This window comes from Musca autumnalis, unplaced genomic scaffold (assembly GCF_047663935.1).
Source record: "Musca autumnalis isolate F117 unplaced genomic scaffold, ASM4766393v1 scaffold_2, whole genome shotgun sequence".
Taxonomy (NCBI): domain Eukaryota; kingdom Metazoa; phylum Arthropoda; class Insecta; order Diptera; family Muscidae; genus Musca; species Musca autumnalis.
Genome location: NW_027411755.1, coordinates 21,799,090 through 21,818,081, shown reverse-complemented (window position 1 = coordinate 21,818,081; position 18,992 = coordinate 21,799,090). Strand labels below are relative to the sequence as shown.

At 30.6% G+C, this 18,992-nt stretch overlaps 1 protein-coding gene across 1 annotated transcript in view; it reads right to left on the bottom strand.

Moving 5' to 3' along the window:
• Positions 1-18,992, bottom strand: part of Ddr (discoidin domain-containing receptor 2) — a 978,256-nt gene that overhangs the window by 420,947 nt on the left and 538,317 nt on the right. The window contains exon 5 of the mRNA XM_073967242.1: positions 3,376-3,607. Coding sequence (XP_073823343.1) covers positions 3,376-3,607 — 232 coding nt within the window. The remainder of the gene's footprint in view (positions 1-3,375; positions 3,608-18,992) is intronic.

The following is an 18,992-nucleotide window of genomic DNA, read 5'->3' as shown; positions in this document are numbered from 1 at the left end:
ATTTTTGAAGGTTGTGGTCCAATATCGTTGGAGGTATAAAACTTTCCACCAGAAATTTTTTGATATATAGCCTGCATAGAATGCCACTCACGAATATTAGATATTTTGAACATTAAAAAATATCACTTGTAAAATATTAGACAGTATACGTCCTCGTTTTGCTATAGCCTCCATGTAAGGATACAACCCGATTTACGATTTTTTGAAGTTTTTAGTCACATTTCCCTACCAAATTAGTTGCAATTGCTCTTTTAAAGGGTGTTGCTATATTTTCCTTCTAAAGTGGATGGAACTTTGTGTTTTGGAATCTCCATAGGGTAGAAAACCTCTATACATAAAATATTCAGTATAAAGTGATTATCATCAGTTAAGATATTATTCTCCTCTATGGAATTAGACTTAACGTAGAGGAAGATAATGTTTGTTGATAATATTAACATTTTTGGATGGGGATTTGATGGCTGGGCTATAAATATAAAATTTTAGTGCAAAAAGTTGAAATCAACTGAACATGGCAAAGTACAGTTATCAAGAATTAAAAATTTAAATTTGAGAAAAAAATTACAAATCAATATAAATAAAAAACAAATGTCGTTCGTTGGTAATGGCATCAGTTGAGAACGGCTGGACTGATTTGGATATTTTTTTTAAATGTTCGCAATAAACCGACTTAGGTTTTTATGTAAAGAAAATTTGACCACGCCAACTTTTAGGCCCACTTTTTTCAATTTTAAGGTTTTATATTTTCTACAAAAACTACTGAACCCGGTTAAAATGGGCTAACAGTTTTGTTGTATTTGGCAGGGGGCGGTGTACTTCCCCTATACACTATTTCTTTAAAAATGCTATATCTTCTTTATAAATAACAAGTAAAAAAGTATCAGTCGGCTCTGCCGACAGAGATATACCCTCAGCATGTGTATATTGAAACAATTTTTTCCCAAAATACGTATGTATTTAGTGGGTTTTAACAATTTTGGGCGTTTGAACCGACAAAAATGTTGATTAGGATTAAAGATCAAAAGTTTTGCGGAGGAGATACTAAAAGGAATGGATCGACAGTGACCGTTATGGAAGTGGATCTCCAGCCACAACATATGGTGCCATAGGGGGTTTTTACACTCTTCGGGCTGTTTGCTCAAGAAGTATGGACTTGCTATTAAAAAACTTTTACCATCGTAATTTAGGCAGCGAATGTAAGTTGCTTCAACGAAAATCAAAGTGATTCGATATCAGGTCTTAAAGTGAACTTATCCGAAATTTTGTGTGGGAGCTACCGGGTGGAGTGCACAAATATAGTACATATTTAAACCTGACCTACATCTGGTAGATATATTAGGATGTGTGAAGTATAGACCAATTCGGCCACTCCCTTCAAGAGTTACCGTACGAACAATTTTCCGCACATTATTGAACTTTTGTGTGGGAAGTACCTGAAGGAGTGGACCGATATGGCTTATCTTCAAACTTAAACTATGTTTGGACAAAATATTACTAAGGCCAAATTTTGGACCGAATCGGCAGATCCGTTGTACCGTCGGGTGGAGGGCAGTGAATACAAGTTGCTAAAACAAAAATCGAAGCGATTCGAGAGATGGCCCTGAACTGAACTTTTCCGAAATTTTGTGTGGGATGTACCCGAAGGAGTGGACCGATTAAGTCCATATTGAAACCTTATCAAAGTCTGGTACAAATTTCACGATGGGAAAGTATTGACCAAATCGGTTACTCCCTTCATGAGTTATCGTGCGCACAAATTTTCCGAACATTTTCGAACTTTTGTGGGGGAGGTACCGGAAGGAGTGGACCGATATACCCATCTTCGAACTTAAACTTAATTTGGACAAAATATTGCGAAAGCCAAATTTTGGATCGAATCGGTTGATCCGTTCGAGAGCCAGACGGACGGACATGGCTAAATCAACTCCAAATTGTCTGAAACGGATTTCGTCCAAACATACTTTGGGTCTAAAACCATTATTTCGATGAGGCACATTTTACCCGTATGAAAGTGTATATACCCTCGTTAGCATAAATGCTGAGGCTATAAATAATACGATTTATAAGTTTGGGACCAAATCGGTTAATTACTATGGACATGGATTTATGGACGCCAAATAGTTGGGTACTGAATTGGTCTAAACATATGAGGTATCTAAAGCCAATATTTCAATGAGACACACTTCAGATCATCACAAAGTGTATAAACACACAGCAGCTTTAAGGCTGAGGGTATACAAAATGTATAATTTTCACGAACATCCCAGAAGAGACAATGGGAAATTTTCCATCATATCAAAAAGTGGAGTCTGTTTCTATGTTTAGGTGCTTTTTATTGTCGAGTCCGAATAACACAACAACACTTGTAGAGAAGTTTGACTCAGCTAAAATTACAATGAGGGGATTTGACAGCACCGAACATTTTTGAAGTGTCAAGTCTTAGGAGTGAACCCAGACATTTATTGTGTTAGGCGGACATGCCAACCATTGCATCAGGGTGGAGCCCTTATAAATACCGCAAGATAACATTTGGTGCAGCATTCTGCCGAGTTTTATTCGCTAGAGTTGTGCCATAGGAACTACATGGAACTATCTAGTTCACTTCGCAGTTCCAATGACCCAAATTTTTTCTTTGAACAAACTGCGTATACTTAATTACACACGTTACATTTCATGATGTTACTCATACGTTTTGGAACTAGGAACTAGATTACCCAACTCTATTATTCACTGTGGAATTTCAATTTTCGGACTGTTGGGCTAAAATATATCTTCCTTCCCAATTGTGCTGTTGAAATTGCGTAGACGCTCGCTCGTAAAATATGTTTTTGATATATTTGCCCTTGTCATCGATCTGTAGACGGTAAGAAGTTTGAAAATTTTTTCTGAATTGTTAATAGTCTTCTTGCCAGGGGAGACCAGTCTCCAGCTATGACGCTCTTATAGGTGAACATGGATATTTTAGCATCAAAAGAGGGGCAGTCCCTGTGACATTTAATAGGAAACATTTTCTCCAAACCCATTGAAGTGGCTCGCACTATCGGCAATCTGCTGATACTTTAGAAAGGACTCACATGCCAATTGTCGATTTTTATGTCCAACCGTGTATCACACCATTAATCCGCTATTGAAAAATAATGACAGACTTTTATGCCTACCATGAACTTAGATATCTTAGTTGAAGCTGTGTGAAGCGGAGCATTTGAAGTCCAGGATGAAAATTAGTGTCTACAATTTCATCTGAGTCAAACATTATTTCCTTTCAAATAATTAATTATCAACTAATCCTCCTTACCATTGTATCCAATTACTTCTTAAAATGATTGTGACCTAGTATTTGAATAACATTAAAATTTTTATCTATATCTAACTTACCTCCTTCCCCTGAAAATTCTTCCATCGCTTCCACGCATCCATGCCGGGGCGCCAATATTCCACAACATAAGCCTCGGTGTACTCTTGACCCTGGCCCTTGCCAAAACGACCTTGGGTACGAATGGCAGTTAAGACATGTAGCTGTAACAAATCAATTTGCAAAAATTCCTTGAGGCCACGCGATACCATGTGTTTTGGACACCATGCACCGCCATTGTTGTCGACCTTTAATCTGTCAATTAAAATGGAAAAATGCCAGAAAAGAATGAAAATGAGAAAATGCATAAGAAGAAGAAGAAACAACAACAAATAAATCAATAAAATGGAAATTCATAGGTTAAGGTTGTACACGGCTTGTCGTATTAAGCTGCTTATATGAATTTTTCTTCAAAGGATTAATAAATTAAGGAGAGATATGTGTGTATGTGTGTGTTTGTAGATATGTATGTATGAATGCATAAGAAAATTTTTCGTAGAAAAGAAATGAATGCAACCCTCCTGCCTGAAGCAAATAAATGAAATGGAAATACCATTAAAATAAGGCACTGAGCTGAAGATAATAAATATCTTTAAGTGATTCATTGGAAAAAAATTGGAGATGAATTATTATGGCATGTATTTATCCTCATTAAAATACATGAAACCCATTGACCCATTTAAGAATGTATTAACGAAGAGTGATAATTGAAATAAGGACTATAAATGAAATTCAATTTAAAATTCTCACAAGAAATCGATGCTGAAAAAGTAAACTCTAAAGGTCAAGTGTGCACTTAGTTGCCAAGAAAACCATTAAAGAACCCCAAAACAGTTTTGACGATTTAATATTGAAAACTCAGTTTCGATATATATAAAAGTAAAGTAATAAATTGTCAGCAATAAAATAATTTTCCAATTTCCACCGTTATTGAAAAAACAGCTTTAAAAAGTTTAAAAATTACTTAAAAAATAATATTAAAAAATAGTTTTAACATTTAAAAAAAACTCACGATTATTGAAAAAAATAATTTTAAAAAATTACTTAAGACATTATTTTAAAAAAATCTAAGATTATTGAAAAATATTTTTAAAAAATTAATAAAATTACTTAAAAATAATTTAAAAAAAAATTAAAAATTTATTTAAAAAAAAATAAAACAAGTAAAAAGTCGTTAAGTTCGGCCGGGCCGAAATTTTTATACCCTCCACCATAAATAGACTTAATTAAAATGGAATAATTAGGGTCCTTTCACAATTTTAGGTGGAACAACTTTTCGACAATGGATAGAATCCTACTGCCTCCCACTATTGCTTAAATTCCACTGTGAACACAAATGTTGGGGCAGAGATAATTCCTTTTGGAGATGAAAGCCCTTGGTGTGTATATATTAAAAACCCCGAAGGACAGATGCGCCGTGAGTCGAACTTCCGCGTTATGGCGTGATGAAGTTTTTGCAAGAGACCCTGTAAGCCTTCATGAATTTGCATTATATCTTTGTTTGTTGTTTTTGTAGAGCACTTAAGCAACAGTGAACAAAGACACAACGCTAATTCCAGATGGCCCACAGGGTCTCTAACAAAAATTTCATCACGCCATAACACGGAAGTTCGACTCACGGCGGATCTGTCCTTCGGGGTTCATAATATACTCACCAAGGCCTTTCTTCCCCAAGAGGAATTTTCCGTGCCCCAGACTTTCACTTCCATTTTGTTCCACAGTGTTATCTAATCTAATCTAAAACAAGTAAAAAAAGTCTATAGTCGGACGGAGCCGACCATGGGATACCCTATACCACTATCCCTGGACAATCGCTCTCCACGGAACTTCTTTTCAATGATTGTGAAAATTTAATTATCAAATATCAGATATGTAATGTATAATACTTATGACCAAAACCAAAAAGTTATCTAGCATGACAAAGACATTTTTGTAGCAGGAAAGAAAAATTTATTTCACACAAACTAAAATGTTAGGAAACCCACTTATGTAGTACTACTACTTCCGTTGTTTAACCGCTACGTTATTGAAATTTTTACCAATTTCACACAAAAGTTTCAGTCCATTTAACCCGCTAAGTATTATCTGATCTTCACGTTGGTTTGTACGCTTCTTCTTCATCTTAAACTCAAACTTTGTTCAAAATTTTGCGGGTTATTATTTTGACCTACAGAATCGCTACAAAATTGGTTAAAATTTTGTTTTTGGTCCATTTCATCCCCTGAACATTTCACGATCATCGCCAAAAACTAATCATTTCTATTCTGGCCAGAACCCAATCTCCTTAAAAAATTTGTTATAATCGGTCCATAATTGCGGCCTTAAGCGTGTTTACAGTTTTTAATGGACGGCCACACATCGCTAAATCGCTTTATCTCGTCGAGATATGAATTTTGGCATACCAAATAAGGGGTCTAGGACGAATATTTCGTGGTGTTACATAAACTTTTGGAGAGACAATATGTAGCATGGGATAAAAATGTGGTTCTCTACACAGAACCCATTATATGTTAGGCAGTAGGCCCGTTATCTAGCAAACACTTTATTGCAATTTACATCAGAGGAAAGGTCAGTAGTTTTTTTCATATGTAGGATACTTTTCGAAATATATACGTCCTCAAGAAATTAAAATATCGGCCAAAAATAAAAGTTTTATATTTTTCAAAAGTAATGGTCCATTTCACCCGCTAAAGAATATCAGATCATCATTCAAAATTGTAAGCATCTTTTTCGATCTATACTCTTACCAGGTGCAAAATTTCGTGACTATTGATGTATAATTGCGACTTCTATCGAGTTTATTATTACACTACAAAGAAATAACGGGATGTATTAGGCTGTAACTCTGTTATCTGATCATGCACACCAACATAATTGGCATCAATTGAAAGGTCAAGCGTTCCACTTTCAAGTATATCTCACTTGTCCGGAATGTCACTTCCAGGAATAAAGATATAAGCTGTATATTAAAATGTTTCACAATTTTCACACAAAAGTTTTGGTCCATTTAACCGTCTAAATATTATCCGATCGCCATCTCAAATTGCAAGCTTCTCCTTTGTGATATACTCTTACCTTATTTAAAAATACGCGTTGATCGGACTATTATTGAGACCTACAGAGCCACTAGAAAATTGGATAAATATTATGTTTTTGGTCCATTTCACCCGCTAAATATTTCACGATCATCACCAATAAGAATAGGGATCTATTCTGATCTGAACCCGACCTCCATACAAAATTTCGTGACGATCGGTCCATAATTGCGGCCTGGAGCGTGTTTACAATTTATAATGGACAGACGGACGGACATCTCAAAATCGCTTTATCTCGTCGAGATATGAAGAATGGTATACCACATTGGGGGTCTCCGACGAATATTTCGCGGTGTTACATGAATTTTTACCAAAACAAACTTATAATACCCTTTTCCACATTGTGGTATAGGGTATAAAAATGTGTTCAGCTAGGTGAAAGGTACCACCTACGGGGCTATATCAAAGAGTCAACTTATCTTTAAATTTTTAAGCGGAAAAGTTTTATAGCTTCAGGGAACTTCAAGAGTCAAATTGAGGGTAGTTTCATCAAAACAATGTAGACCCTCAAAAATGGACCCATGTTGACGAATTTTAGTGAAGAAATTTCGTGACCACTGAAAATTACCGAAAATCGAGGGGGGATATACCAAAACATGGACCTATATTGACGATGTTTCGTTGGAGATGTTTTATGACCACTGAGAACTTCAAATGTCAAATTACAGCTATTTCGGTTAAAAACTGTAGCTAAAATTCTCAAAATACCGAAAATTGGGAGGTACCGTTATATGGGGGCTATACCAAAACATGGACCTATTTTGACGATGTTTGGTGGAGATGTTTCATGACTACTGAGAACCTCAAATGGCAAATTACAGCTAGTTCGGTTAAATATTGTAACTAAAATGCTCAAAATACCGAAAATTGGGAGGTACCGTTATATGGGGGCTATACCAAAACATGGACCTATGTTGACGATGTTTCGTGGAGATGTTTCATGACCACTGAGAACCTTAAATGGCAAATTAGAGCTAGTTCGGTCAAAAATTGTAACTAAAATTCTCAAAATACCGAAAATCGGGAGGTACCGTTATATGGGGGCTGTACCAAAACATGGACCTATGTTGACGATGCTTGGTGAAGATATTTCATGACCACTGAGAACCTCAAATGGCAAATTACAGCTAGTTCGGTTAAAATTTTTAGCTAAAATTCTCAAAATACCGAAAATCGGGAGGTACCGTTATATGGGGGCTGTACTAAAACATGGACCTATGTTGACGATGCTTGGTGAAGATATTTCATGACCACTGAGAACCTCAAATGGCAAATTACAGCTAGTTCGGTTAAAAATTGTGGCTAAAATTCTCAAAATACCGAAAATCGGGAGGTACCGTTATATGGGGACTATACCAAAACATGGACCTATGCCCATATTCTTTGGGATATAAGTTTGTTGATCACTAGGAACCCTAAGTGCCAAATTATAGCTAATTCGGTCTGCAAACGTTGCGAAGGACGTCAAAATACCACAAATCCGGGGTACCGTTATATGGGGGCTATACCAAAGAGTGGACCGATATAGCCCATCTTCGAAATTGACCTGCCTATGGAAAAAAGACCCTCGGGTGCAAAACTTCAGCACTCTTTCTCAATTATTGCGGACGCTAGAGTGATTACAACAGACGGACAGACGGACGGACAGACGGACATGGCTAGATCGTCTTAGAATTTTATCCTGATCAAGAATATATATACTTTATAGGGTCGCAAATGATTAGTTCGATGTGTTACAAATGGAATGACAGACTTTATATACCCTCCATACTATGGTGGAGGGTATAAAAATAATAATAAGGAGTAATATAAGTAGTTAGTTTTGTATACATTACTTTGTAATGGGTTACATAATGACTAATGGCCCCGAATTTTTGCTGGGAGAGAGTAATTTTTTCAAAACGAACTGACAGTGTTGCAAAATTTTACTGATCGCTACCAATATCATGATTTCAACACGGCGAAGGGAATTATCAATTGGCTTTTCAGTTTTTGAAGTGATATTTTTAAGTGAAAACCCGAACCCTTTAAGTATCAAGTATTCTCAAGTTAGAAACTTAAAAAAAATCACGATTTTTCTAAAATAAATTTAAATATTTAAAAATCCACGATTATTAAAAAAATAATTGTAAAAAAATTCTTAAATGATAATTTTAAAAAATCTCCGATTATTGAAAAAAATACTTTTAAAAAATACTTTCAGTAATAAGTATTTCAGAAATAAAAAATCCACGATTTTGAAAAAAATAATTTTAATTATCTATATTTAAAAATTACTTAAAAAATAATTTAAAAAATCCACCATTATTGAAAAGAATAAATTTTAAAAAACTTAAAATTCTTAAAATCCCGCGATTATTGAAACAAATTATTAAAAAAAATCCTTAAAAAATAATTTTAAAAAATGCAAAAAATTACCTAAACAATAATTTTATAAAATTTACGATTAATAAAAAAAAAATAACTTAAAAAATAATTTTAAAAATCCAACATTTATGAAAAAATAATTTTAACAAAATTAAAAAAAAAATACTTAAATCATTTTAAAAAAAATTCACGATTTTTAAAAAAAATAATTTTAAAAAATTTAGAATTTTTAAAATTCCACGAGTATTACAAATATAATTGTAAAAAACAATTCTTAAATGACATTGAAAAAAATACTTTTTAAAAATTAATTAAAAACAATCTTAAAAATCCACGATTATTGAAAAAAAAATAATTTTTAAAAATTTAAAAAATGATTCTTTTTTTAAAATAATTTTTAAAAAATTAATAAAATTGATTTAAAAAAATTCACAATTATTGGAAAATATAATTTTAAAAACATAAAAAAATATAAAAATTCCACATTTATTGAAAATTTTATTATAAAAATAGTTTAAAAAATAATTAAAAATATTATTTAAAAAATGCCATGTTTTGAAAAATTAACTTCTAAAATTCTATGTTTTTTTTTGAAAAAATAATTTTTAAAAGTCCACGTTTTTTGAGAAATTGTTTTTTAAAAAAACAGGTTTGTTGAGAAGTAGATTTTTCAAAAATCCACGTTTTTTAAAATTTAAATTTTTTAAAAATCCACGTTTATTGGGAAATTAATTTTTAAAAAATCCACGTTTATTGGGAAATTAATTTTTAAAAAATCCACGTTTATTGGGAAATTAATTTTTAAAAAATCCACGTTTATTGGGAAATTAATTTTTAAAAAATCCACGTTTATTGGGAAATTAATTTTTAAAAAATCCACGTTTATTGGGAAATTAATTTTTAAAAAATCCACGTTTATTGGGAAATTAATTTTTAAAAAATCCACGTTTATTGGGAAATTAATTTTTAAAAAATCCACGTTTATTGGGAAATTAATTTTTAAAAAATCCACGTTTATTGGGAAATTAATTTTTAAAAAATCCACGTTTATTGGGAAATTAATTTTTAAAAAATCCACGTTTATTGGGAAATTAATTTTTAAAAAATCCACGTTTATTGGGAAATTAATTTTTAAAAAATCCACGTTTATTGGGAAATTAATTTTTAAAAAATCCACGTTTATTGGGAAATTAATTTTTAAAAAATCCACGTTTATTGGGAAATTAATTTTTAAAAAATCCACGTTTATTGGGAAATTAATTTTTAAAAAATCCACGTTTATTGGGAAATTAATTTTTAAAAAATCCACGTTTATTGGGAAATTAATTTTTAAAAAATCCACGTTTATTGGGAAATTAATTTTTAAAAAATCCACGTTTATTGGGAAATTAATTTTTAAAAAATCCACGTTTATTGGGAAATTAATTTTTAAAAAATCCACGTTTATTGGGAAATTAATTTTTAAAAAATCCACGTTTATTGGGAAATTAATTTTTAAAAAATCCACGTTTATTGGGAAATTAATTTTTAAAAAATCCACGTTTATTGGGAAATTAATTTTTAAAAAATCCACGTTTATTGGGAAATTAATTTTTAAAAAATCCACGTTTATTGGGAAATTAATTTTTAAAAAATCCACGTTTATTGGGAAATTAATTTTTAAAAAATCCACGTTTATTGGGAAATTAATTTTTAAAAAATCCACGTTTATTGGGAAATTAATTTTTAAAAAATCCACGTTTATTGGGAAATTAATTTTTAAAAAATCCACGTTTATTGGGAAATTAATTTTTAAAAAATCCACGTTTATTGGGAAATTAATTTTTAAAAAATCCACGTTTATTGGGAAATTAATTTTTAAAAAATCCACGTTTATTGGGAAATTAATTTTTAAAAAATCCACGTTTATTGGGAAATTAATTTTTAAAAAATCCACGTTTATTGGGAAATTAATTTTTAAAAAATCCACGTTTATTGGGAAATTAATTTTTAAAAAATCCACGTTTATTGGGAAATTAATTTTTAAAAAATCCACGTTTATTGGGAAATTAATTTTTAAAAAATCCACGTTTATTGGGAAATTAATTTTTAAAAAATCCACGTTTATTGGGAAATTAATTTTTAAAAAATCCACGTTTATTGGGAAATTAATTTTTAAAAAATCCACGTTTATTGGGAAATTAATTTTTAAAAAATCCACGTTTATTGGGAAATTAATTTTTAAAAAATCCACGTTTATTGGGAAATTAATTTTTAAAAAATCCACGTTTATTGGGAAATTAATTTTTAAAAAATCCACGTTTATTGGGAAATTAATTTTTAAAAAATCCACGTTTATTGGGAAATTAATTTTTAAAAAATCCACGTTTATTGGGAAATTAATTTTTAAAAAATCCACGTTTATTGGGAAATTAATTTTTAAAAAATCCACGTTTATTGGGAAATTAATTTTTAAAAAATCCACGTTTATTGGGAAATTAATTTTTAAAAAATCCACGTTTATTGGGAAATTAATTTTTAAAAAATCCACGTTTATTGGGAAATTAATTTTTAAAAAATCCACGTTTATTGGGAAATTAATTTTTAAAAAATCCACGTTTATTGGGAAATTAATTTTTAAAAAATCCACGTTTATTGGGAAATTAATTTTTAAAAAATCCACGTTTATTGGGAAATTAATTTTTAAAAAATCCACGTTTATTGGGAAATTAATTTTTAAAAAATCCACGTTTATTGGGAAATTAATTTTTAAAAAATCCACGTTTATTGGGAAATTAATTTTTAAAAAATCCACGTTTATTGGGAAATTAATTTTTAAAAAATCCACGTTTATTGGGAAATTAATTTTTAAAAAATCCACGTTTATTGGGAAATTAATTTTTAAAAAATCCACGTTTATTGGGAAATTAATTTTTAAAAAATCCACGTTTATTGGGAAATTAATTTTTAAAAAATCCACGTTTATTGGGAAATTAATTTTTAAAAAATCCACGTTTATTGGGAAATTAATTTTTAAAAAATCCACGTTTATTGGGAAATTAATTTTTAAAAAATCCACGTTTATTGGGAAATTAATTTTTAAAAAATCCACGTTTATTGGGAAATTAATTTTTAAAAAATCCACGTTTATTGGGAAATTAATTTTTAAAAAATCCACGTTTATTGGGAAATTAATTTTTAAAAAATCCACGTTTATTGGGAAATTAATTTTTAAAAAATCCACGTTTATTGGGAAATTAATTTTTAAAAAATCCACGTTTATTGGGAAATTAATTTTTAAAAAATCCACGTTTATTGGGAAATTAATTTTTAAAAAATCCACGTTTATTGGGAAATTAATTTTTAAAAAATCCACGTTTATTGGGAAATTAATTTTTAAAAAATCCACGTTTATTGGGAAATTAATTTTTAAAAAATCCACGTTTATTGGGAAATTAATTTTTAAAAAATCCACGTTTATTGGGAAATTAATTTTTAAAAAATCCACGTTTATTGGGAAATTAATTTTTAAAAAATCCACGTTTATTGGGAAATTAATTTTTAAAAAATCCACGTTTATTGGGAAATTAATTTTTAAAAAATCCACGTTTATTGGGAAATTAATTTTTAAAAAATCCACGTTTATTGGGAAATTAATTTTTAAAAAATCCACGTTTATTGGGAAATTAATTTTTAAAAAATCCACGTTTATTGGGAAATTAATTTTTAAAAAATCCACGTTTATTGGGAAATTAATTTTTAAAAAATCCACGTTTATTGGGAAATTAATTTTTAAAAAATCCACGTTTATTGGGAAATTAATTTTTAAAAAATCCACGTTTATTGGGAAATTAATTTTTAAAAAATCCACGTTTATTGGGAAATTAATTTTTAAAAAATCCACGTTTATTGGGAAATTAATTTTTAAAAAATCCACGTTTATTGGGAAATTAATTTTTAAAAAATCCACGTTTATTGGGAAATTAATTTTTAAAAAATCCACGTTTATTGGGAAATTAATTTTTAAAAAATCCACGTTTATTGGGAAATTAATTTTTAAAAAATCCACGTTTATTGGGAAATTAATTTTTAAAAAATCCACGTTTATTGGGAAATTAATTTTTAAAAAATCCACGTTTATTGGGAAATTAATTTTTAAAAAATCCACGTTTATTGGGAAATTAATTTTTAAAAAATCCACGTTTATTGGGAAATTAATTTTTAAAAAATCCACGTTTATTGGGAAATTAATTTTTAAAAAATCCACGTTTATTGGGAAATTAATTTTTAAAAAATCCACGTTTATTGGGAAATTAATTTTTAAAAAATCCACGTTTATTGGGAAATTAATTTTTAAAAAATCCACGTTAATTGGGAAATTAATTTTTAAAAAATCCACGTTTATTGGGAAATTAATTTTTAAAAAATCCACGTTTATTGGGAAATTAATTTTTAAAAAATCCACGTTTATTGGGAAATTAATTTTTAAAAAATCCACGTTTATTGGGAAATTAATTTTTAAAAAATCCACGTTTATTGGGAAATTAATTTTTAAAAAATCCACGTTTATTGGGAAATTAATTTTTAAAAAATCCACGTTTATTGGGAAATTAATTTTTAAAAAATCCACGTTTATTGGGAAATTAATTTTTAAAAAATCCACGTTTATTGGGAAATTAATTTTTAAAAAATCCACGTTTATTGGGAAATTAATTTTTAAAAAATCCACGTTTATTGGGAAATTAATTTTTAAAAAATCCACGTTTATTGGGAAATTAATTTTTAAAAAATCCACGTTTATTGGGAAATTAATTTTTAAAAAATCCACGTTTATTGGGAAATTAATTTTTAAAAAATCCACGTTTATTGGGAAATTAATTTTTAAAAAATCCACGTTTATTGGGAAATTAATTTTTAAAAAATCCACGTTTATTGGGAAATTAATTTTTAAAAAATCCACGTTTATTGGGAAATTAATTTTTAAAAAATCCACGTTTATTGGGAAATTAATTTTTAAAAAATCCACGTTTATTGGGAAATTAATTTTTAAAAAATCCACGTTTATTGGGAAATTAATTTTTAAAAAATCCACGTTTATTGGGAAATTAATTTTTAAAAAATCCACGTTTATTGGGAAATTAATTTTTAAAAAATCCACGTTTATTGGGAAATTAATTTTTAAAAAATCCACGTTTATTGGGAAATTAATTTTTAAAAAATCCACGTTTATTGGGAAATTAATTTTTAAAAAATCCACGTTTATTGGGAAATTAATTTTTAAAAAATCCACGTTTTTTGGGAAAATAATTTGTAAAAAATCCACGTTTTTTGGGAAAATAATTTGTAAAAAATCCACGTTTTTTGGGAAAATAATTTGTAAAAAATCCACGTTTTTTTGGGAAAATAATTTGTAAAAAATCCACGTTTTTTGGGAAAATAATTTGTAAAACATCCACGTTTTTTGGGAAAATAATTTGTAAAAAATCCAGGTTTTTTGGGAAAATAATTTGTAAAAAATCCAGACTTTTTGGGAAAATAATTTTTAAAAAATCCACGTTTATTGAGAAATAAATTTTTAAAAAATCCACGTTTCATGTGAAATAAATTTTTAAAAACCCACGTTTATTGGGAAATTAATTTTTAAAAAATCCACGTTTGTTGGGAAATTAATTTTTAAAAAATCCACGTTTGTTGGGAAATAATTTTTAAAAAATCCACGTTTGGGAAATTATTGAGACAATAATTTTTAAAAAATCCAGGTTTATTGGAAAATAGTTTTTAAAAAATCTGCGTTTATTGAAAAAAGAATTTTTAAAAAATTCACGTTTACTTTTGAATTTTTAAAAAAATCCAAGTGTAACGGGAAAGTAATTTAAAAAAACACGTTTAATTGGAAATTAATTTTAAAAAAATCCAAGTTTATTGGGCAATTAATTTTTAAAAATACACTTTTATTAGGAAATCCATTTTTAAAAAAATCACGTTTACTTGGAATTTCGATCCACGCCACTGGATCTCATCAGTTCCCTTGTTTCTTGTTTGTGGATATTCTCCACCGAAGTTATAAAAAAGTTTCTTGTTGAAGAAGTTATTGGAAAAATAACTTCGGTGGAGAATATCCACAAACAAGAAACAAGGGAACTGATGAGATCCAGTGGCGTGGATCGAAACTAGTCTTCCTTGCCTTACCCCTTGCCGAACAATGCCAACCTTTTTCCACTAATAAATTAGTTGTTTTAAAATAATAAAACAACAACAATGGGATTAAGCCAGACTATTTTGAAAAAACAAAATTGTATTAGCTATCCCAATAAAAACGACGCCACCAATGTTCGATTTAAAAAATACATTTTTAAAAAATCTACGCTTTTTGAGCAATGAATTTATAAAAAGTTCGCGTTTATTGAAAAATAAATTTTTAAAAAATCTACGATTATCGAAAAATTCATTTTTAAAAAATCCACATTTATTGAAAATTTAACTCTTAAAAAATGTACGTTTATTGAAAAAATTTAACTAGGTCAAATTAAAATAAGCATAATATCATAAAGCATATCACAAACTATGACTTCTTGTAACACCTATAAAGTATACTTTAAGGCTTATGAAGATATACAAATGTTCCGAGTTTTGTTTATGGCAACATTAAACTATTTATTTCGCTGTTTATATATCTGTGTCCATAAATTCATATTATTTGCTTGATAGTGATGATGATTATTATTAACCAATAAACATTGGTGGGTGCAACATTTTCAACACCCATTTTGAGGTCATAACTTCCCGCCACAGCAAACACACACACAAATGCAGCCACATATATGCATTCACCAGCATACTTCCTTGCATCACTCGCCAAACACCTTCCGGAACGTTATGCTGATACAAAACTAATAAGAATAACAAATAAACGGGCAAACAAACGTATAAACGGGGTAAAATATTGTTGTTTTATTTTACATGCTAACGTGGAGGATCTGACTGGTATTTTCAGTTGTGCTGCTTTTTTTTAACAAACTACCGTGACCTACATTTTAACAGTCATCGTTGCATTTTAATGCCTTTCTCACTACTCTGCTGCCGCCGTCGCTGATGATGATGGTGCTCTGGCGGGCTCTATACTGCCATCATAGAAGTACAAATATAATGCAACATCATACCTTGATACTCTACTCTGTATTCAATATTTTATGATATACATTTGGTAAACATACTGACATAGTATATACAAACATCACCATACCATATATGTATGCCACAAGCCTTATGTGTGCATGTGTGTTGTGCAAATGCATTGTTAGTCCGTATAGGCGAATATAAACGAACACATATGCATTTTTATGATAATATGAAATTATTATTGTTGTTTTTGTTACATTTATATCGCAGAATGTTGTTTTTGGTGGTGTGTTTTTTTTTATTACTATATATGTGTGTATACAGAAAGTCATAATATTTGTTTTAAATGTGTGTTTGTGTGTGCGGTTTCATATATGCATCCACCAATGCAAAAACTTGGTTATTTGCAAAATAGGCTTCCTTCATGGTGCAGCTCGCTATGTTGTTAGCTTGAATTTTAAGTTTCCACATGGGGAGAAATTGGCGGTTAAAGTTGCTCCGACTCCCATTTTCAAACTCAACCACAATGTTAATGCGACAAAAAATGCAAATATCAGTATCAGTTTTTGTTTGTCTTTGTAAATATTATTTTGCTCGAGTAAAACTAGGTCTTATGTGCTCTGCCACAATGGAGATGCTAATAATATTGGGTTCCATGTGAAAGAACATGAAGAAAGTGTGAAAACAAAATGATACTTTGGAATAAAATGCAATTGGAAACATGTATATTAATAAAAATCGTAGATTTTTTAAATAATATTGTTTGGAGGAATATCACAACAATAAACATGGATTTTTTAAAGAATATTTTTTCGAGCAACATCGCAACAATAAACGTGGATTTTTTTAAGAATATTTTTTCGATCCCACATCAAAACAATAAACGTGAATTTTTTAAAGAATATTTTTCTGATCCCACATCACAACAATAAACGTTGATTTTTTATACCCTCCACCATAGTATGGAGGGTATATTACGTTTGTCATTCCGTTTGTAACACATCGAACTAATCATTTACGACCCTATAAAGTATATATATTCTTGATCAGGATAAAATTCTAAGACGATCTATCCATGTCCGTCTATCCGTCCGTCTGTCCGTCTGTTGTAATCACTCTAGCGTCCGCAATAATTGAGATTGAGTGCTGAAATTTTGCACCCGTGAGTATAGGCAGGTCAAGTTCGAAGATGGGCTATATCGGTCCACTCTTTGGTATAGCCCCCATATAACGGTACCTCCGGATTTGAGGTATTTTGACGTTCTTCGCCACATTAGCAGACCGAATTAGCTATTATTTGGCACTTAGGGTTCCTAGTAATCAAAAAACTTATATTCCAAAGGATATAGGCATAGGTCCATGTTTTGGTATAGTCCCCATATAACGGCACCTCCCGATTTTCGGTATTTTGAGAATTTTAGCCACAATTTTTAACCGAACTATCTGCAAATTGACATTTGATGTTCTCCGTGGCCATGAAACATCTCCACGAAACATCGTCAGCATAGGTCCATGTTTTGGTATAGCCCCCATATATCGGTACCTCCCGATTTTCGGTATTTTGAGAATTTTAGCTAGAATTTTTAACCGAACTAGCTGTAATTTGCCATTTGAGGTTCTCAGTGGTCATGAAATATCTCCACCAAACATCGTCAACATAGGTCCATGTTTTGGTATAGCCCCTATATAACGGTACCTCTCGATTTTCGGTATTTTGAGAATTTTAGCCACAATTTGTAACCGAACTGTCTGCAATTTGACATTTGAGGTTCTCAGTGGTCATAAAACATATCCAACAAAACATCGTCAATATAGTCATAGGTTCGTCAACATAGGTCCATTGTTTTGATGAAACTACCCTCAATTTGACTCTTGAAGTTTCCTGCAGCTTTAAAATTTTTCCGCTTAAAAATTTAAAGATAAGTTGATTTTTTGATATAGCCCCGTAGGTGGTACCTTTCACCTAGCTGAACACATTTTTTAGATTAGATTAGATAACACTGTGCAAAAAAATGGAGGTGAAAGTCTGGGGCACGGAAAATTCCTCTTGGGGAAGAAAGGCCTTGGTGAGTATATTATGAACCCCGAAGGACAGATCCGCCGTGAGTCGAACTTCCGCGTTATGGCGTGATGACATTTTTGTTAGAGACCCTGTGGGTCATCAGGAATTAGCGTTGTATCTTTTTGTTCACTGTTGCTTAAGTGCTCTACAAAAACAACAAACAAAGATATAAGGCTAATTCATGATGGCTTACACGGTCTCTTGCAAAAACTTCATCACACCATAACCCGGAAGTTCGACTCACGGCGTATCTGTCCTTCGGGGTTTTTAACATACACACACCAAGGGCTTTCATCTCCAAAAGGAATTATCTCTGCCCCAACATTTGTGTTCACAGTGGAATTTAAGCAATCTAAGCAATAGCAGTAGGAGTCTATCCATTGTCGAAAAGTTGTTCCACCTAAAATTGTGAAAGGACCCTAATTATTCCATTTTAATTAAGACCATTTTATGGTGGAGGGTATAAAAAGTTCGGCCCGGCCGAACTTAACGACGTTTTACTTGTTTAACATCCAAAAGCATTTAAATTGTACAATATACAACCACTATTCGCGAGTTATAAAGGGGTAAACCTTGGCTTCAACGATGTTAAATTTTCAATAATATTGCCCATATACCCTCGTTAGCATAAATGCTGAGGGTATAAAAAATTGAACAACATCAGACCAATAGACGTGGATTTTTCCAAGTATTTTTGTTGAACAACATCAGACTAATAAACGTGAATTTTAATACCCTCCACCATAATATACAGGGTATAATTAACTTTGTCATTCCGTCCGTCCGTCTGTTGAAATCAAGAAATAGCTCCCAATTTTGAAGATACAGCTTTGTAATAAGGTATAAAAGTTTCGATTACTCTTAGGATGTTTGGTATTGCAAATGGGCTTTATCGGTCCACGTTATGATATAACCGCCATAGAACGGTCCCAGCCGATTTTCGGTGTTTTGAGGATTTTAGCATCTTTATCACACCAAAATGGCTAAAATTTGGTACTTAGTCTTCGTTAGTGGTATA